This window comes from Ascaphus truei, chromosome 4, assembly GCF_040206685.1.
Source record: "Ascaphus truei isolate aAscTru1 chromosome 4, aAscTru1.hap1, whole genome shotgun sequence".
Taxonomy (NCBI): Eukaryota; Metazoa; Chordata; class Amphibia; order Anura; family Ascaphidae; genus Ascaphus; species Ascaphus truei.
This window is the reverse complement of record NC_134486.1, coordinates 79,718,587-79,740,639: the sequence shown is the minus strand read 5'-3', so window position 1 is coordinate 79,740,639 and position 22,053 is coordinate 79,718,587. Positions and strand designations below refer to the sequence as shown.

The 22,053-nt window shown below is 45.1% G+C and overlaps 1 protein-coding gene across 2 annotated transcripts in view; it reads left to right on the top strand.

The window, feature by feature from the left end:
- Positions 1–22,053, top strand: part of LOC142492891 (uncharacterized) — a 113,819-nt gene that overhangs the window by 77,268 nt on the left and 14,498 nt on the right. For both annotated transcript variants that reach the window (XR_012800926.1, XM_075596095.1), the window contains exons 12-15: positions 375–574; positions 966–1,091; positions 6,154–6,297; positions 12,090–12,318. Coding sequence is in view for 1 of the 2 variants with exons in the window: in XM_075596095.1 (XP_075452210.1) it covers positions 375–574; positions 966–1,091; positions 6,154–6,297; positions 12,090–12,318 (699 nt within the window). In the remaining variant the exon portion in view is untranslated. The remainder of the gene's footprint in view (positions 1–374; positions 575–965; positions 1,092–6,153; positions 6,298–12,089; positions 12,319–22,053) is intronic.

Here is a 22,053-nt window from a genome sequence, read left to right as displayed (position 1 = left end):
ACTCCTTATACCTGGCAAATCATCTTCCCTGCTTTGGAAATCCAGGTGCATGCTGCATCTATAAAAATTCATCACTAACTAATGAAAACAACTATTTGAGACTTGGAGGTCTTTACATCTACTCCGCAGTCACTTGTCCATCTGGGAACTATACTAGTGAGGTACTTCAAACTGTGTGTTCCACCTATTCCTGTGGTATTGAGCATGCATCTACTGTACCTGTAACACACCTTTTTTTTATATATATTTTTATACTATCAATAAAATCTCTCATTTATATCTAGGTGCTTTTTTTTTCTTGTTATTTCTGTTATGTTAAATGCACTGTATTTTAATGATTTATGTATTTATGATTTTTTCAAATGACTTGGAAGGTTACAGCATTATCGTTAGACGAAGAATCCCGATTAACACAAGCTTTCATGAAGTATCAAGATGCCCTCTCCCTGAATCCTGATAACTGGCAATACAACTTCAATGTGGGTAGACTCCTGTTACTACAGCAAAAAAACAAGGAAGCATTGATGTTTCTACAGAACGCTTTGGCCCTTCTACCAGCATCAGCAATCACCAGGTTAAGTGGTACTTACATAAAACTCTTCACTAGTCTCTTAGCAACATAAGTTGGCCAAAAAGTAGCATGGACCTCACACACCTTGCAATCATGGGTTGTATCAGAAACTGCACTTTGGCCTGTAAATGCAAGCAGTCCCTGGTGAAGGAAAGCTCCACTTGCTGTATATTAAACTGTTGCACATTTCGGCAACTTTCAGAGTGCCTCTTGACTTTCTGTAAATTGGTGTAGTCAACGTGGCAAACACAAGCTCACACATGGTACTGCACTATCACTATTCTTTGAAGTAACCTCTTCATTATCATGTGCCATTTCAATGACATGATGAAATCATGCTGTTCAATATCTTCTGCAGCTTATAAATTAACTAAGATGTGTGTTTTATTCATAGGTGCTATGCTGGTTTAGCTCTTATAGAGCAGGATGATGGCCCAGGTACAAGGACACAGGAATCAGTCCTTTGCCTTCATCAAGGTCTGGAGCAGCTGCTTAGTGAACTTCTTATGTCACCAGAGTGGTCAGTCATTCATAAAATTATCTTCCCAGTATTACCCCACAATTACTGTACACATGAGCAATACCCGGCCAGTCTGTCACAAAATCAATTTTGCAATTAAAATTCACAAGTTTGTGAAAAAAATCACCAGCCTTTAACTTGTACAAAAAAGACCCAAACTGCAACAATTGCCTAAAGATTTCCCTAAGAGCCTCTTTTAAAAATGATAATGTTTCAATTTAGGTCCCTTAGAAATGTTTTGTGACGTGACACCACAATTCATTTTAAGAGAACCTGGATAAAATGATACGTAATGTATAGGTTGAACTCAATGGACATAAATAATAATAATAACTTCACATAACACTTTTTTCCCAATGGGACTCAAAGTGCTTCACAATTATAGTATAGTGCGCGGTACATTTTGGAGCCGGAGGCACAGGGAGATAAAGTGACTTGCCCAAGGTCAACAAGTACTGACACCTGGTTCAAACTCAGTGCCATTGATTAAAAGAGTCAGTGTCTTTACTCACTGAGACATTCCTTCTCCCTATGTATGTCCTACTGCTAGAATAATTTAACTTTCCCTCAAAACAGTCTATGTTCATATCCTTCTTAAATCCATCTCCTGGCTTCCCATCAAGTGTCGGATTACCTTCAAAGTTCTACTCCTTACCTTCAAGGCTCTCCACTCATCTGTCCTACCTACATATCAGCTTTGGACTCTCACTATGCCCCTGCTTTTCTGCTGCATTCTATCCACAATCCTATCATCTCTATTGCTCTCTCTCACCTTAAGGCTGTGTCCATAGACAATGCAGCCGTACGGAGGTGTGGAGGCTGAGTGAAAGCGGGTGCTTTCCCTGGCCTTAGTACGTGCGCCGTCCGTCATTGGGTTAACGGACGCACCTGTGCTCGCATACGCCGATCCGGAACAGCCCTACATCCTTCATGGATGCAAGCTTCAATGGCCTAGGGGCAGTCCTACACCAGAAATACCCAGAGGGACCAGTGGTCTACGTCAGCTACAGTCTGACCCCCAGTGAGCAGAATTACCCCCTCCACAAGTTGGAATTCCTCGCCCTCAAGTGGGCAATCATGAACAAACTCCATGATTACATGTACAGCGTCACCTTTGAGGTACGGACGGATAATAGCTCGTTCACATATATACTGACGTCTGCCAAGCCAGACGCCACCGGCCACAGATGGCTGGCAGCCCTTTCCAATTACCAGTTTACATTAAAATATTAACCTGGGCCCCTGAATATCGGAGCTGATGCTCTATCCCGAATACCAGGACTGAGTACCACCCCGGACGATGACCTATGGGAGGAGATCCCTGGACTAGGGATGCGAGCTATGTGCAACATGGTGGCCATCGTACAAGATAAAGTGGCCTTCTCAGAACTTAGGGTCGCGGATTCCTTGGGATGCCAATCCAAGGCCATCCCCACTGCATACTGTACTCCAGAAGGAATGAACATCACTCCGGACAAGATCATCGACTGAAAGGACTTTGTACAATATCATATAAGGGACCCAGTTGTTGGAGCCGTCCTCCAAGCCGTATAGCAAAAGAAGTGAAGATCATCAGGAAGCGCAATGTCATGTAAAAAACAGAAGAAAATTCCCTGATGGTGCAGTATTGTGATTGATATGTGATAAATATCAAGGTGCAGTGTGCTGGATACTCACAAGTGTAGAGTGAGCAATGTTCCCATAAAGGTTTCTTTATGTGTGTCAGCCCGTTGGACCGTCAGACAGGTAAGTGGTATGGTAGGTGCTGGAGACCTTAAGTGAATAATAAAACGGACATAGTGCAGACTGTACGAAATATCTTTAAAAGTAAGTATATGTGCAATACACTCACATGGTTATAAAAGGTAACAAGCGTTTAGATCACCCAGGTTGGATCTCAGCAATGAATGAGCTGTTCTCTGTCCCCCCTCTGCCTCGGCGGGCGTGCGTGTCACCGGTGCGTCTCACCCTAACCGGAAACCGGAAGTGATGTCATCTGCTCCGGGGGACGCCGATCCTGTGGGAGTTTTTTCTCATCAGCCTCACTCTACGCGTTTCTCCGTATTGCGGTTTCTTCAGGAGTACAGCTATTCTGATTGGCTTGCTTCATTTCCTTTACATGACGTCACCAAAAAAAAAGGAAAAGCACATGGTTTTCACTGGCTAATCAGGCCTGTGGGAACCATTTGCAGAAAATGTAATGTCATAGGCCTATAAAAGCCTATGTCGCTTCATTTTACAGCTTATCGGGGCTTACTGAATCGCAGTAGGCTTTTTTGTCGAGAAGCTGGCGATAAGTGGCTTATCGCTGCTTACTGCATGAGGCTCTTATTCGGGAATTACTCAAACTCCTCAATATCACCAAGTCCCGAACAACTCCGTACCATCCGGAGCGAGACACTCTGCCGGAACGATTTAACAGGGCGTTATTGGATATGCATGAGGCCCTTATTCAGGAATTACTCAAACTCCTCAATATCACCAAGTCCCGAACAACTCCGTACCATCCGGAGGGAGACACTCTGCCAGAGCGATTTAACAGGGTGTTATTGGAAATGCTCGGCACCCTGAATGGCGCTCCGAAGACCGAGTGGAGCAGGCATGTGGACCCTGGTACATGCGTACAACTGTACCCGCCACAAGTCCACCGGGTTCTCCCCTTACTTCCTAATGTTCAGGCGAGAAGCCAGGCTGCCTGTGGATGTGCGTCTGAGGGTATCAACCGATGGGGTACCCAACACGACGCACTTTTGATACGTGCAACGGCTCCAAGACAGCCTGCAACAGGCTTATCTATTAGCCGAAAAGTCCTCCGGCCAGCTAAACGCCAACAATAAGAGACGATACGACCACAAGGTCAGACATTGGGAGATTCGTCCTGGAGATGCTGTGCTTCTCCGCAACCTCGGAATTCCCGGCAAAAACAAATTAGCCGACCGTTGGCGAGACAGAGTATTCGAAGTCGAGTCGCAGATGCCGGGCCTCCCGGTCTACCGCATAAAAGACTCATATGACGGCACGGGAGTGTTGCGTCCCCGAACAGGGTCGCGCCTCCGCGCTGCTGCCACTACGTGCGTGCGCAGATCCAGTCGTGCGCGCCCCAGCATCCCTGCCGTGTGATGCGCCAGAGGGGCAGGACCGGGAAAAAGATCTGGCACCGTAACCATATTCTCCCTATCCCACAGGTTGGAAACGACAAGCCCGAGATACCGGCTACACCTCTGGACGGTGAGCCGTAAGGATCAGGGAAGCAATGAAGAAACCACCAATGATTCTACCAAGGACTCTATGGAAGCTGAGGAAACAGTGAATGAAACTGTAGAGGATCCTATGGAGGGACCCTCTCAAAGGGTACTCCGAAGTGACGGAGCCCCTCCCAGAGGAGCTACGGGTAAAGGGTCCCGACGAACAACGCCAACCCCTGGACCCTAGAAGCCCGTGCTTAATGCCGCAATTGAACTTTCCAGAGATATTTATACCCTCAATGGGAGAGGCTAAGCCTCAGGACTATGTGCATTACTCCCCAGAGGAAGTAGAGGAAGAGCTTCGGCGAAGCCAGCTTGTAAGCTACCCTCCAAACCGGGTAACCTACAACACAATTGGGGCACCCCACTATGAGGCTTAGCAGTGGTCTCGGAGTAAGATACACTCCATTATAGTCATGTTTATGCAAATTTATAATCTCATGTAGAGTATTATTATGCTTTAAGTTGTACCGAGAGAAATGCATCTTCAGTTATATAACTTTCTGTATGGTTATGTGTTACGCTATTCCCAAGCGGGGCCGTTGGAGTTTTCACCAGGGGGAGAGTATATCAGGGTTCCTCCTGGGCCCCCTTACCTCAGGTGGATTGCGTGCACTCCGGCGGGTGCCGGCAAGGTTCAGAGAGTTGGGCCTGGTTTCCCTGTTTATCTCAGGTCCTCCGCTTGCCTCCGTACAGCGGGGGGGATTTGCAGAGCATGCGGCAGCTAGCAGAGGCGATCGGATCGCTGGTAGCTCCCAGCGGCTCCCTTGGCAGGGCGCCGCCATCTTGGACATGGCCACACATGCGCAGTGTAGTCGCGCATGCGCACAGGAGCGGAGAGCGACGGCCATTGCTCAGATAAGGACTACAGCTCCCAGGATGCATAGGGGCAAGGCACCACATGACCCACGGCAGCCAAGTGGGTGCTAGCTTCTCCTGCAAGGGGATATTGATACATTTGACGCATGTGAGACAATGCCAGTCGGAGCTGGGACGGTAGGTTGTGTATGTGCAGGTGCCTGTAGGCCAGAGACCCCCTGTTAGGCCCCAGCTAGGCCCCGACTCCCCTCAGCTTGTGGTTGCTGCAGGGACATAAGATAGGGACTCTATCCCTGTAGTAACAGAGCATAGGGACACAACGAGGATGCGGCTACATACTGGCCCGTGGTGATCTGGGACAAGATCATACCTCTACCAATATATAGAGACTTTCACGCGGGACCCACCCACCATAGAGGCGGAGGCTGCGCTGACCATGCTGGATCAGTGGATCCTTTCTTCTGCCACGACATTACCGGGTGTGGGACCACCCGGCAGGTATCTCTACTCATCAAGTGCATCAACATACACACTTCAGTGGGCTGCGCTGTACCACACTTTTGGGAGGGATTATTTACTCATGGACACCAGGGTGGTTGGGTGCCCGAGGGCCCCTCAGGTGGTGGGGACTGTATCACCAGTGTATGGACACTGGGTGGGTGGTTACTGGATGGTACGGTCGTGCGTGACCTTGGTGCTTGTGTATATGATATATATTCTGTGCAGTAAAACTGTTATACTTACCCAAGTGTGTTTTGTTGCATGGGTTTCCTGTAACTGGGTCATCCCACATAGTAGAATCCCGTACAGGTGGGGGCGCTACTGATCATCGACTCAGGTACACCCCAGGTTCCCAGAAGCTAAGGCTCAGGCCTCCTGTGAGCCACAGTTATCGCACCGCACACACACACCGTAGCCACACCTCTCCCAGGGGATGGGGGAAAGTGCGCTACATGTGTACAATTTATTTAACATCATAATTTGATATTGCTTTTCAGTCCAAGTATTCTTCAGACTGCAAATCCACTCTCACTCCTTAATGCACAACTACTCAGAGGATTTTTGAAGTTGGGAAAGTTACTCAAGAAACTTCCTATTCAGCCAACCCGCTGCATCAGGACCTCACAGCAAGTTCTGCACATGTAAGTGACACACATACTTTATAAACCTTTATTCGAAATATCTTTGTAGTAAAATGCCTAATGCTTTTTCTTTTTAAAACTCTGCATACTGTAGTGCCGACGGTTATTCTAACACAAACCAGTGGCAATCGCCAAAAAAAGACACAGGTACATGCTGGGTACATGCTGGGTCGTGTTTAAGGCAAGTTTAAGGCATTTCTGCATTGACTAATGGCCCATCAGATTAACAGCGGGGGTCCCTGGCAGTCCCATTCAAACTGAATGGGACTGCCAGGGACCCCTGCTTTGTTAATCCGATGGGTCATTAGTCTCTGCAGAAATGCCTTAAACTTGCCTTAAACTAGCCAGGTTACACCCAGCATGTACCCAGCATGTAACCGGGCTAGTTTAAGGCAAGCCTTAGAATACTCGTTGTCTCGTCTGTACATTGGTGGCGATATAAATAAATAAATATATATATACTGTACGTACAAAGAGGCAATGCCAAAACACAAATTTATGATTGTAGAAGTACAACTATTGAATAGAAGATATACAATTAAAGTGGTATTGGGCACCTCAGAAACTGTAAAGAAAGGTATTATACAACTGCAAAATCTTACTAGTAAAGCCACCAAATTAATTTGTGCTTCTATATGGTGGAAACTAGACAAATTACCAAACATATAAAACATGTACAGTAATACATAATGCACTGCAAGCATGGCTATGGAATACAGTGAAGCCCTCTGCAAGCAAAGGGTTTAAACCGGGAGTAGCCAACTCCAATCCTCAAGGACTACCAACACGTCAGGTCTTCAAAATATCTCTGCTTCAGCACAGGTGGCTTAATCAGTGGCTCAGTCGAAGATGAAGACTGAGCCACTGATTGAGGCGCCTGTGCTGAAGCAGGCATATCCTGAAAATCTGGCCTATGGTTAGCCCCTGAGGACTGGAGTTGGCCACCCCCGGTTGAAAGAGTCAAAGAATATCTCCTCATACAGTATATGGAAATTGCAGTTTTTATGTGTTATAATTTAGTACCACTATCTAGGGGTTTTTTCTGGAGCTTTATATGAAGTGCATGTGTCTGACATCTGTCAGGGCTGGCAAGCAGCTATATAATACATCAGGATATAGAAGATTGGAAGGACATTTGGGACTACTTAAATACAATCTCAATTTCAGCAAACCAGATAGAGCTCCTTTCTAAATTATTCCACAGAATATGCCACTCCAGTCAGGTTTGCTAAATTCTCCCGCTAGTAAGATGCCACCTGTTGGAAAGTGTGTGGTTATATACCGGTGGTGGCCCTATATGCCCATGGCATGGTTTTTTTTTTCAGGCAATGCAAAACATCATAATCATACAATAGTTATGTGAAATAAAATATAGCTTCTTAAGGGATATAAACACATCCCTGTGCTGTTAAACAGTCCAACAGCAGATTGATTTAATTTGAGGCTCTTTGTTTTGAGTGTGTTACACTACAGATATCACCACATTGTTCATGTAGAGTATTTCTATCTGGGACATAAAAATGAAATATAAATATATAATAAAACAAATAGAAAATTAATGTAAAATAAATATGAAGTGATGTAAACTGAATGAAAGTGATATATTAATGCCTATTTTATTCTAGGCTAATGTACCAACCCCCTACAAAATGTTAAATCCTCATGAAGAATTAAGAGTTTAAAGATGATATGATGTGTTTTAGTCTCATGGTCTGAGTACAAAGCTGTTTAAGATATAAAACGATTATTTCAACTTTGTTATCTCAAGCTACGGTAGGGCAGTTATGCTAGAGTATTACCAAATACTTTTTCCCCAACAGAAGCTCAGTGACCACAGTGTGGATGTTGTGGGTACTGGGTGGTAGACATCAACAGTGTCGCTTTTAAGAAAACATTTAACCATTTAGGCAGTAGTCAAAAAGCTTGAAGCGGCAATCCTCACTACTCAAATAATTGTAGAATCAGAACCGGAGCAGACCCATGCTATTTTTAGCTCCGCTGGTTCCTAAAACATTAACTTTTTTATGTGCCAGTGTTCCTGGTCCCTTTTAGGAAGCTATATGGCTGCTACACACAGGGCCGCAGACAGCTTTCCCAAGGCCCAGGACTAACGTTTCCACTGCCCCCTTCCCCCCCTCCCTGTCTCGGCAGCCTCTTTAAAACCCTCTCCATCTCTCACCCCCTCCTCCTCTCTCCCTCTACAACCCCTCCAACTCTCCCTCTCTTACACCCCCCCACTTCCCATCTCTTACACACGCACCCTTGCACCCTACCTCTCTCCCCCACCTTTCTCTCCACATGCAATAACCCCCTTCCTCAATATACCCAATGATCCCTCTCCCCAATATACCCAATGACCCCTCTCCCCAATACACCCAATAACACCCCACCCCCAGTATACAATACACACCTCTCCTCAATACATAATACCCCTCCAACACAAAATAACCCCCACAACACACACAGAACACCCCCTCCAATATATACAAAATAACACCCCCAACACAAAATAAACCCCCTCCAACACACAAAAAATAACAACCCCCAACACAAAAATAATACCCCGTCTCACATACACACACACAATAACACCCCAAACACAAAATAACCCCCCCTCCAACACACACAAAATAACACCTCTATTACACAAAATAAACCCCCACCTCCTTCCAACACACTAAATAACACCCCACTCCAATACACAGAAAACACATTAGGTCGGGGCTCAGAGCGTGAAGTACCATAACACCCCTACCCTAAGGAGCCGTCTCCGAACAGCCCTTCAGTCACCTTCCTATCCCTCTCACCCGGTCTCCCCTCTCACGTCTCCTTATTGCCCGGGCCAAGGTCAGAGCCTTCCGCCCGTGAGTACACAATGCCCGGCGTCTGGGTTATGGGGCCTCTGTGTTGGAAGGTGAGAGGAGCAGAAGCCCGGGGAGGTTACACGTCCGCTGTTCGTGCTGCTGGTTCCCCACCTCGGCCGCTGTGTCTGTATGTCAGTCACACCACCATGCTTTTGCCTCCTATCTGACTCCCCGGGGCCGCAGACCCTCCTGGGGGTAAGGACACAGACCCTCCTGGGAGCACGAACCTCCCCCTTTACCTACCTTAATGGGGGGAGGCCTCAGATGCACCGCTAGTCCCACGACGGAAGTTGAGACCAACTTCCGCATTCACGCGTGGACCGGCAGGGGTTGGGGCAGCCATTAGAGGCCTGATGTGAGAGAGAGGCTTACAGCAGTTGGGGCCCAGCAGCCGGATACAGATGTTGGGCCTGACCTATATCCGGGCCCAACTTCCAATGCTGTCCGGCCAGGCCCCCACGCAGCTTCCAGGCCCGGGACAGTTGTCCTAACTCTCCCTCCCTGTCAGTGGCCCGGGCTACACAAGTCGCAGTCTCACGGACCATTATAAGCTGCAATGTCTTCAGAGCACAACATTGCAGCTTCCTATTGGACGACCCCAGAAGCCACCTTCGTTTTACTGGCACATAAATATATCAGGAAACAAAGACTCTCCGGGGGGGCCCCAACGTCCCAATTCTGGAAGAAAAATCACATAAACAATATGGGTTGCTACTTATTAAAAAGTAGTGATGCTATGCCGAATATGAAAAAAATCTGCATTTATTAAACATTGCAGAAATGCTCTTTAGATATTATTTTTTTTAAGATTTCAGCAATAATTATGCTTGAAAAATAGGAAAGGGCCTATAAAGAGGCAATCCAAGCAGCTTACATTTTTTTCTTTTAAATCTTTTATTTGTTTTAATATATGCACCATTTGATTACCTTTATTGAAATCTAATTACCTAAGCTGCCGATCAATTGCCATGATCGATCAGCAAAGTCACTAAATGGTTGCCCTTCGGTTTCAATCAATCCTTCAGTCAGTGTAACTCAGTGGTTACAATATATTCTTATATTACTAAGGTAACATTATGTATTGTTACAGTTTACACAAAGTGTTTTACAAAGACCTGCTGGGGAGATGTGCTGAACCCTGCTATAGAAATCAAAGGATGCTCAGTATATTAAAGCAAATTAAAAATGGCATGAAGAGTTGAATTTAAAAATAAAAAAAAGGTAGTAAGTATTATCTAATAACAGAACCACTAAGTAAATACATACAACAAGAGCTAACCTAAATAAATAAACCAATAAGGTGACCAGTGCCTAGTGCACAAACTATTACTCAAATGTGAAAACTAATATATGGATATAACAGAAAAATTCCTTATGGGGAATAATTCTAATAGGAATGACTGCCAACGTAGGGGAGCCTCATATACAAGATCTCTCAGGGAACTTGTTACAAAACAGTAAATGAAGAAGGAAATGTAGTCCCCGGCGCAAAAAATAGTATAAATACTGATTCCCAATGTCCGTATGTAAGTCCAAAGAGAAACCAAATCCCAAAAAGTTCAGCCCTTTGTTGCAATCCAGACAGAACTTCTTTGTCGCTGGTTCTCCTCCTATTGTGAAATATAAAGGGAACACACCATTGCGCAGTGGACAGGAACAATGGGCACTTTCACTGCAGAGACACAGATTGCCTACTTACAAGATAATATCTTACAAGATAATATATACATGCAGTGGATAGAAGCTGTACTTTGGCCAACGGCTTCCTCCCGAAATCCAAGAACCCCACGTGGTTCAACAGCTCCGTCATGTAAGTCTCACACACTATGCACCAGAACAATTCTACAGAGATAATAACAGAGAGAAAAGAATAGTGCGGTTCTGCAAAAACACTTTAATTATGTGACACACAAGACGAATCACACTTACAATGTGACAATGTGACATTGACATTGTCGGTTTGACATTGGGAACAAGTATCATCTAATACTACAGGGCTGATTTATTTTTTAAAAAAAACACATGTAGGATATTGCATGGATTGCTCCTCTAAAAAAATTATTTTTATTTAAAATTAAAATATCCCAAAGATTTAGAATCGCATGTGGTTTATCTGCCAGATGGAAAAGTTGACGAGTCTAGTTAACGACACTGGCGCCAATTTCTTAAAAGTCTGGACGCCGTGGTTGGCCCAGACAGATATCCCCCGGGGTTGAGAGTAACACAATTTGGCTATGATAGTATTAGGTGCGTTCTCCTTTGGGAGTGGAAGACCACACAGACACCTAGTCACATAGTCGACACGATGTTAGAATCATATAACAAGGGCGGTCTCGGGACCAAGACAGGCTGACCTCTATTAGCCGACAGCTCCCGCTGGGGGCAGCACCCACTCCCTTCCCTCCCCTACCCTCCTACTCCTCTCTCCCCCCTTTTTTTTTTTCCTCCTCCACCCCTTAGATTTGGTTCATGTTACCTTAAATCGCACGGCTGTGTAGGGCTCGAAAAGCCGTGCGATTCCTTTGTAAACGAAGCAATTTTCAAGAAATACTAGTATATGTACTAATGCTTGTACTCCATATTTTGTATTGTATAGTGTTGTATAATATTGTATAATACGCATGCATTTTTCAACAAAATACAAGTTATGAAAAAAAATAATGTAGAATTCTAAATTTGGTACTGGTACTCCATAACTCCTTGTACATTTCAAGAACGGTTTTTAGAAATTGCTTTTCCCTTTTCTGCTGCTGTAATATAAACACCTTGTGTGTGTAAAGCTCCTATTGCTCCTGTTAATCAATGTCACGGTCTCCCACCATTAGACATAATACCACTCTTATTTATTACGTAATATCTTTCTAAAAGAAAAACTGTTGGTTTAATATGAAGAAGATTAACAGCATTTGCAATGGAAATGTTTTTTAGTGTTGCAGATTGGTCTGCAAAGGCTCTATACCAGTGTCCACACCGAGGGGAGGTTACTCGGGAGTTAGAGTGGGTTCTTTTGGAGGCCGGTGTTGGCCTTCTTGAGTCCCTTGTTCAAGATTCTTCAGACAGGGAAGAGTGGATCAGGAGGAGATGCCAGGCATTGTCTGCACTGATACGTCTTACGTCCATACCAGAATGTCAGGAACTTTTAAATATGCAAGAAAAGGTAAGTCCCATATGTTATATATATAGAATTAGTATTACCTACCAGTGAGATCATAGATATGAAAGGGAGGATAAAGGGAAACTTTGGGAGGAGCTGTTGGCAGAGTAATGGTGGAGTAACAACAAATGTACAATATAACCCCAATGATAATTACGGAAACTCCATAGTTTTTCCATGATAACCTTCTTGAATCAAAACCAGTCTTTTCTTATCCAAATATCCAATAGGGTTTATACAGTATTAACCAATTCCATGTCTTTTGAAACAAAAGGATGTCTGAATTAGACAAACAATGAGTAATTAAGAGTCAGGGTATGTGTAAAAGTATGTCAAATCCTGGTTGTATGAGCTAAATTACATAATTACATAGTTACATAGTAGATGAGGTTGAAAAAATACATACATCCATCAAATTCAACCTATGCTAAATTTTGACGACAGATACTTTTATCCTATATTTGTACTTACAGTATATTGATCCAGAGGAAGGCAAACAAAACCCAAGTGAAATATCATGTAGTGATATCTTATAGGGGAAAAATAGATTCCTTCCTGACTTCAAATATTAGCAATCAGATTACTCCCTTACAGGCTTACAGGTCTGTAATTCCTTGGTTGTGTTCTTGTTCCCTTTTTATATCAAGACTCCACATCTGCTTTTTCGTCATTTTTGTTGTACTGAGTCTATGGAAATGGAATCCTTAAATATTAAATATAACAGTATAGCTATGACTGAACTGATCTCCTTCAGAAGCCTTAACTGTACGCCATCAGGGCCAGCTGCTTTATTTTTCTGCATTTTACCAAACCACCTTTGAACACTTCCTGTGTTAGCTAAATGTTAGTTAATGTTAAGACTGTGGGGCTTATGCTAGTAGCCTTCATAAAGCAACTCGCTGCTTCTGTTACGCCGCCAGTTTTTTCAGCGTTACTATCATGGTATTCAGAAAGCCTCGAATACTTGCAATGGCAAAATGCCCAAAACTGGCGAGGAGACAGCGATGTGATGTTCGCCTCCCTCAATTGGGCTCACCCCGCGATCTGCAGCGATCTGGCCCAGCTGCATAGAGAGCTGCACAGAGAGAGCCGCCCCTCCCTGCGCATATCTCACCAGCGAACACAGGCTTTTAAAAAAAATGTAATACAAGTGTACGTGAGCAGGGGGTCTCCGGAGCAGAACCGCGTTGATTTGAGGTCCGGGGACCCCCTGCTTTTCGAGATACAGGCACTGTTAAGGGGTGCCGGTATCTCCTATGCATTTAAATGTCTTGCGTCACGTGACCGTGGGATTTAATTGCATAGGAGATACCGGCACCCCATAGCGAGGCCTGTATCTCGGGAAGCAGGGGGTCCCCACGGTCCTCAAATCAATGCGGTTCTGCTCCGGAGGACCCCATGCTCATGTACACTAGTATTACATTTTTTATTAAAACAGCTTAATTACCTTAGCGGCTAGCCACTAAGGCAGTGAAGAGGTTCAACCTCAATAGCCTGTTTATTGGGGGAAGAGGGGGTGAATGAAGGGGGTAGTGGCCCCAGGGTGGGTGGTTAGGCCTGTCTAGAATGTTGCGGGAGGAGTTAACTCCTTCATTACCTTGGTGGTTAATACCACTAAGGTAATGAAGGAGTTAATCCCTCCCGCTACCACCCGGTAGGCCTAAACATCCATCCTTGGGGCTACTACCCCCTTCACCCAATCTCGCTACCCATAATAAAAAAAATACACACAACAGCCCTACTACTCGCCTCCTCTACCCCCAATAACCTCCCCCAACACATACAGTACAGTAATGGGCTAAAAGACTATTATCCAGATATGGATAATATTGTATTTGCCCATTCTAAAATAAAACATTAGTCAGCCAGCATATAGAAAGTAAATAAAACGTTCTACTTACCCCTGCCCTCATGAGGGCGTCATCATCAGCATACTGCAGGTCCATATCCTCCGTAGGCAGCAAGAGTACATGAAAAAAAATACAATCTATTGGCCCCAGCCCCTTAATCCCCTTAGCAATTAATAACCGCTATAGTAATTAAGGGGTTAACCCACCCTCCCCCGCTACCCACCAACCCAAGGGCCACTATACCCACCCTCTACCCATTGATTGGCACAGTGGTATATCATACAAATATAATATGGGCATGATAAGCCACTATGGCAGTCAATGGCCAACCTATTAAAACAATCGAGCCCAACAATATACAACAAATAAAGAAATAAACAAGCACCTAAACACCACAATAATAATAGAACTAAAAAGCCTCAATTACATATCACTAAAATTATTCTAACACTAAAACAGCAAAATAATTAATTAAATAAACACATATCCAACAAATCAATTAAAGAAATAAAACCAATAGCCAACAAATCAATTAAATAAAATATACAGCTAACCAACAAAACAAATCAAGAAATAAAACCGCTAATCAATCCACAAATGTACTAAAAACAAGTCATCCAATTTCCAAACAATTTAATCCAAACAATAAACAGAAATAGAAAAAATACCAATCAATACAAAAAAAGCATTTGCCAAAAAATGCATTGCCTGTCACTGTATTTATCTGTACATGGGGCACAGATTAATACATTAGCAGTCAATGGGCAATAAAAAACATAAAAAAATAAATAAATATAATAAAAAAAAACTGAAAAAAGACATTTACATACATTCAATATTTTCCTTACCTTTAGAAGTCTTCACCCTCCGAATCTCTGCATTTCAGGAAGCTTCCAACCCACGACATCATCACCCACAATCCTTCTCCATCCTCCTTGAAGATTTTCATTGCCCATTAACTGCTAATGTATTAATTAATCTGTGCCCTGGGTACAGATATACAGTATACAGTGACATGGAAAGCATTTTTTGGCAAATGCTTGTTTTGTATTGATTGGTATTTTTTCTATTTCTGTTTATTGTTTGGATTAAATTGTTTGGAATTTGGATGACTTGTTTTTAGTACATTTGTGAATTGGTTCGCAGTTTTATTTCTTGATTTGTTTTGTTGGTTAGCTGTACAATTTATTTAATTGGTTTGTTGACTAATGGTTTTATTTCTTTAATTGATTTGTTTGGTAGGTGTTTATTTAATTAATTATTTTGCTATTTCGGTGTTAGAATAATTTTATTGATGTGTAGTTGAGGCTTTTTAGTTCTATTATTGTTGGGGTGTTTAGGTGCATGTTTATTTCTTTAATTGTTGTGTATTGTTGTGCTTGATTGTTTGAATAGGTTGGCCATTGACTGCTATAGTGCCTTATGCCCATATTATATGGGTATGATATACCACTGTGCCAATCAATGGGTAGAGGTTGGGTATAGTGGCCCTTGGGTGGGTGGTTAGGCCTCCCAGGTGGGTAGCGGGAGAGGGTGGGTTAACCCCTTAATTACTATAGCGGTTATTAATCGCTAAGGTGATTAAGAAGTTAGGGGCCATTAGATTGTATTTTTTCATGTACTCTTGCTGCCCACGGTGGACAATGACCTGCAGTATGCTGATGAGAACGCCCTTCATAATGACAGGGGTAAGTAGAACATTTTATTTACTTTATTTATGCTGAATGGCTAAAGTTTGATTTTAGAATGGGCAAAAGCACTATTATCCATATCTGGATAATAGTCATTTTGGCCATTACTGTACTGTATGTGTTGGTGGTGGGGAGGGGGAGGGGTTTTTTGGGGGTAGAGGAGGCGGGTAGTAGGGCTGTTGTGTGTATTTTTGTTTATTATGGGTTGCTGGGGTGGGTCAAGGGGGTAGTAGCCCCAAGGAAGGATGTTTAGGCCTACCGGCTGGTTAGCAGGAGATGTTAACACCTTCATTACCATAGCGGTATTAACCGCTAAGATAATGAAGGGGTTAACTCCACCCGCTACCCCCCCACGAGGCTTAAACACCCACCAAGGGCCAATTACACCTTCAACCACCCCTTCTACCCACAATAAACTGGCCACTGGTAGTTAACCCCTTCATTGCCTTAGCAGTTAGCCACTAAGGTAATGAAGTTGCCAGTAAATGCATTTTTCATGCATCTGATTCATGCCGGGGGTCTCCGGTGCCGATATTAATGGGTATCAGCTCCAGAGACTCCCGGCATTAATCTGATTGTGACAGGGTGAATGAACGTCATTAGCCATATGCCTGGAAAACCTATGTTTAGTCTTGCAGTGCAGCAGTGACGAGGTTAAGTTGAGAAGGGCTGCTTAATTAGTCTGACCCCAGCTGCATAATCAAGGTGTTAAAACCCCAGGCTATACACACATGCAGGAGAGCTGGTGAGGAGACAGGACTGAAAACGCTGAAGAGATTACTGCTGTAAGGTCTGTGTTGCAAAGTACATGTGTGATGAACTGTCTGTCTCCTGCATACAACAGAGAAGCTGCCTTATTTTTGTTTTGTCTGCTAAAGAGAAGCTATTTTGTTCTGTCTGCTAAAAAGAAGCTATTTTGTTTTGTCTGCTGAAAAATAAGCTATTTTCTTGTTTGCTGATGAGAAGCTATTTGTTTTTGGTGTGCTGTATGTTTTAAGGCTCAAATAAATAAGCCTTATCCAAAGAACCCGTGTGTGTGGTTGCATGTACCCTGCAACATATGGTGTCAAGAAGTGCCGGGATTTTGAAAGGCCCCTGCAGTTAAAGGGCCACACACACACAGAAGAATGAGAAAAATAGAAGAATTTTTTTAAGAGTTTCGGTGCGAGCAGACCAGACAGCAGGGACAGTTAATGCAGAAGCAGGCCCGGCTACAAGCAGAGAGAGATGAAAGACTATTGCAGCAGCAAACCCAGCTCCTAACCCAGTGGCAGGCAGCAGAGGAGGAGCGGATGGCCATGCTGCTGACCCAATTCCAGGGGTCTGCCAGTCCAGAACTTGCAAACAAACCCCCAGTACTCCTGAGCAAAATGGCTCCAAACGAGGATCCAGAGGCTTTTTTACTGATATTTGAAAGGGTTGCCGAAGCTCAAGGCTGGGCTGCAGATCGCTGGGCAACTGCTTTGGCCCCGCTCCTCATAGGAGAAGCCCAGGCCTCATATCAGGGCCTCCCTGCAGATCAGGCAATGGACTACCGACAAGTAAAAGCCGCCATACTGGATCGCTTAGGTCTGACCCCAGAGACCTTCTGGAAGCAGTTCCGGAACATGAAGTACACCGCTAAGATGAGACCCCGGGCTCAGCGGTTATTGGACTTGTGTACATGCTGGATACAACTCGAGGACTGCACTAAGGAGGCAATTCTTGAGCAGGTGGTTTTGGAACAATTCCTACAAATAATACCCCCGTCCGCACGCTCGTGGGTAAAACGCCACGCTGCTGAAACCCTAGCTTTGACGGTCCGACTCGTGGAGAACTTACTTGGGGCTGAGGAGCAGGCGAGTGTCCTGGACCCGACGGATCTGACTCCACCGGCACCTGCGGACGCCCAAAGAGGGAAGTCGGATCAACGGGGAACCTACGGCCCGTCCACGCGCAACCGCCAAGTCCAACGGAAGGAGCAATCGTTCCAGCAAGGGCGGAGTCCAAATGCTGGTCCCCGCCAAGACCTTCATCTACTTCCTGATGTCGGCTCGTCGCCAAATGAGAGGAGCATCCGAGGACGTCGCCCACAGGACCCACCAGATGCCTGGTCTCCAGTGTTCGGTCCAGTCCAGCAGAGCGCTATCCACGGCCCCCTCCTACGAGGGAACCCTCTCCATGTTCCGCCTGCGGAGAACAAGGCCACCGGCATGTGGACTGTCCACGGGTGGATTGTTCATTCGGCAGGACCGTCGCCTCGGCCTCCACTGGAGAAAACTACAAGCCCTGGCTACTTCCAGCCCAGGTTGGGGGAAAAACCGTCCAGGCCCTTGTCGATTAGGGCTCTGGGAAAACTCTGGTTTTCCAAGGACTGTTACCGCCTAACGTGTATTCTTTTGACTCTCCATGGAACATAGAATGTATACACGGCGATGTAAGACGGTAGCCGACGGACAAAATCCGGCTACAGGTAAAGGGTCAGGAGGCCTACCTCGAAGTAGGAGTCGCTCCTTGGCTCCCTGCCCCCGTTGTGCTCGGCCGGGACTGGCCTTTCTTTTCAGACCTAATGGCCCCAGTCTCTCACGAGGAGCCTTATTCTGTGGCTCAGGAGAACCCTGGCAAACTGTTCCCCTTCTCGGCAGACCTTTTCCCCAGCCGACCCCGGGTTCCAAAGACTCGGAAGCAAAGACGCTCCGACAAACAGGACTGGTTGCAGAAATCTGGGTCTCAAGGTGACCATTCTAGTAGCCAGAGGTCACAAGTGATGGCTGGGGATGGCCAGAGGGAGGGGGATATGGACCCTGGAGATTTACCAGACCTTTACCTCCCTGACTTTTGCCAGAGGCAAAAGGAAGACCCAGACCTTGCTAGACTGTATGACAAGGTGGTAAAAATTGATGAGCAGATTTTAAATGCACAGGGGGTGATAGTATTCCCCCATTTTGAATTATCAAATGATATCCTGTATAGGGTGAATAGGCAGACACAAACAGGGGTGGTCACCAGACAGATATTGGTTCCCAAGGTGTTTGTTAAATCTGTGTTCACTCTAGCCCATACTGTCCCTTGGGGTGGTCACCTGGGCAGGGATAAAACATTGGACCATATTTCGCCCCGATTCTATTGGCCAGGGATGCATAGTGATATTGCTAAGTTATGTGCGGCATGTCCGGAGTGCCAGCTAACTAGTCCGAAGGGACAAAAACCAGCCCCTTTGGTTCCTCTACCCTTGGTGTCAGTTCCCTTTGAAAGGATTGGGGTAGACTTGGTAGGACCTCTAGAACCTTCTGCGAAAGGACACTGGTTTATTCTTGTAATAGTTGACTATGCAACAAGGTATCCTGAGGCGTTCCCCCTGAGAACAGCAACGGCGAAGCAAGTAGCCAACAAGTTGTTGGAACTGTTCCCACGGGTTGGACTTCCCCAGGTTATGTTGACAGACCAAGGTACAAATTTTATGGCTAAACTGATGCAGGATGTCTTAAAATTACTAGAGGTCAAGTCGGTTCGGACATCGGTCTACCATCCACAGACTGACGGATTGGTGGAAAGATTTAACCGAACTCTAAAAGGGATGCTGAGGAAATTTGTAGATTCAGAGAAGAGAGCCTAGGATGAACTTCTCCCTTTTCTGCTGTTTGCAGTGCGTGAAGTTCCCCAGGCCTCCAGGGGATTCTCTCCATTTGAACTGCTGTATGGCCGCCAACCCCGGGGTATCCTAGTCCTCCTAAAGGAGTCCTGGGAGGAACAGCGGTCCCCTTCTAAGAATACCCTGCAATATGTACTAGACCTTAGAAAGCGCCTAGATGTGGTCGGCCATTTTGCTAGGGAAAATCTTAGATCAGCCCAGGACAGCCTGGAGAGACATTACAATCAGAATGCTCGCATGAGAGTGTTTCACCCGGGAGACCAGGTCATGTTGTTGTTACCCAGTTGTGAGAGCAAACTCCTAGCCAAATGGCAGGGCCCATTCGAAGTACTCCTCCGCACGGGTGATGTGGATTATGAGATCGCTCAACCAGGGTCCAGGAAGGGTAAACAAATTTACTATGTGAACTTGCTGAAACCCTGGAAGATGCAGCGGTCTCTATTCATCCACCCGGTGGAGGAGGAAATGGATTTGGGTCCTCAGCCCCCACGGGAGAACATCGTGGGTGACGATAAAATCCCAATGGGTAGACAGTTGTCCTCTGAACAAAAAGGGGACTTGTTAGAAATAATTACACAATTCCATGATGTTTTTTCTGATTTGCCAGGGCAAACTAATTTAATTTCACATGTGATCGAGACAGCACCTGGGGTAAAAGTAAGTTCCCGTCCTTATAGGTTGCCTGAGAGTCGTAGGGCTCTGGTAGAGAAGGAGGTACAAGAAATGTTACACTTAGGAGTGATTGAGGAATCATGCAGGGAGTGGTGTAGTCCACTAGTTATGGTCCCTAATCCCGATGGGAAGGTAAGATTTTGTGTGGACCTCCAAAAGGTCAATGCGGTATCCAAGTTTGACGCATATACGATGCCAAGGGTGGACAATTAATTGACGCCCTTGGTAACGCGGAAAATATATCCACGCTGGGCTTAACAAAAGGATACTGGCAAATACCCTTAGAGGAAAAGTCCAAGTGCAAAACAGCCTTTGCCACTCCCATGGGTTTATACCAGTTTGTGACAATGCCATTTGGACTGCATGGAGCCCCAGCCACATTTCAGAGACTCATGGATAAGGTGCTGAGACCCCATAGGGCTTATGCCGCAGCCTACCTAGATGACATTTTCATTTATAGTAAACACTGGCGGGCCCATCTAAATAGGCTGAAAGCGGTTCTCAAATCTCTAAGAGAGGCAGGGCTCACAGCCAACCCTAAGAAATGTGCCTTAGGTAAGGTGGAAACCAAATACTTAGGGTTGCAGCCCCATTAACGGACCTCACAAAAAAGTCCACCCCTACACAAGTGGTATGGTCAAGGGAGTGTCAGAAAGCCTTCGAGGACATAAAAAGGTGTCTATCAGAGGGTCCCATCCTTAGAAGCCCAGACTTCAACAAGCCTTTTGTAGTGCAAACCGATACATCAGAGATAGGGCTAAGGGCAGTGCTCTCGCAACAGTTTGAGGGAGTGGAACATCCGATCCTGTTTCTGAGTAGGAAATTGTTCCCGAGGGAAAAAATCTATTCAGTGATTGAGAAGGAGTGCCTCGCAGTAAAGTGGGCAATCGAGGCTTTGAGGCATTACCTGGCAGGAGTCCATTTTACTCTGGTGACGGACCATGCTCCATTAAAGTGGTTAAATAGCATGAAGGACTCCAATGCTAGATTGACCAGGTGGTATATGGCCCTCCAACCCTTCTCATTTGAGATTCAGCACAGGCCTGGAGAAGAAAATGGAAATGCTGACTTCTTTTCTAGAGAAGGGGTGGAGGATCGGGCTTCAGCCGTGCGTGGCCCCAGCCACACACTAACAGGGGAGGAATGTGACAGGGTGAATGAACGTCACCAGCCATATGCCTGGAAAACCTATGTTTAGTCTTGCAGTGCAGCAGTGACGAGGTTAAGTTGAGAAGGGCTGCTTAATTAGTCTGACCCCAGCTGCATAATCAAGGTGTTAAAACCCCAGGCTGTACACGCATGCAGGAGAGCTGGTGAGGAGACAGGACTGAAAATGCTGAAGAGATTACTGCGGTAAGGTCTGTGTTGCAAAGTACATGTGTGATGAACTGTCTGTCTCCTGCATACAAAAGAGAAGCTGCTTTATTTTTGTTTTGTCTGCTAAAGAGAAGCTATTTTGTTCTGTCTGCTAAAAAGAAGCTATTTTGTTTTGTCTGCTGAAAAATAAGCTATTTTCTTGTTTGCTGATGAGAAGCTATTTGCTTTTGATGTGCTGTATGTTTTAAGGCTCAAATAAATAAGCCTTATCCAAAGAACCCGCGTGTGTGGTTGCATGTACCCTGCAACACTGATACAGAAAAAATGTATTTATTTTTCCAAGTCCCTCTCTCGCCATCTTTGATGCTCCTAGGCAGGGTTTTAGGGGTTAGCCATGTTTCTGTGAGAACGATGGCTATGGGTTTATGCATAAAGCACAATGCTCTTACAATGCTTTGACGCATTGCACAATTTTCTGCTCGCATTTGCGCCAAATGTAAGAAAGTGTTTCTTACATTTGATGCAAATTGGTAGCCAGAAACGTTTATGCCACGTCAGACCCAGTGTATTCTTTTAC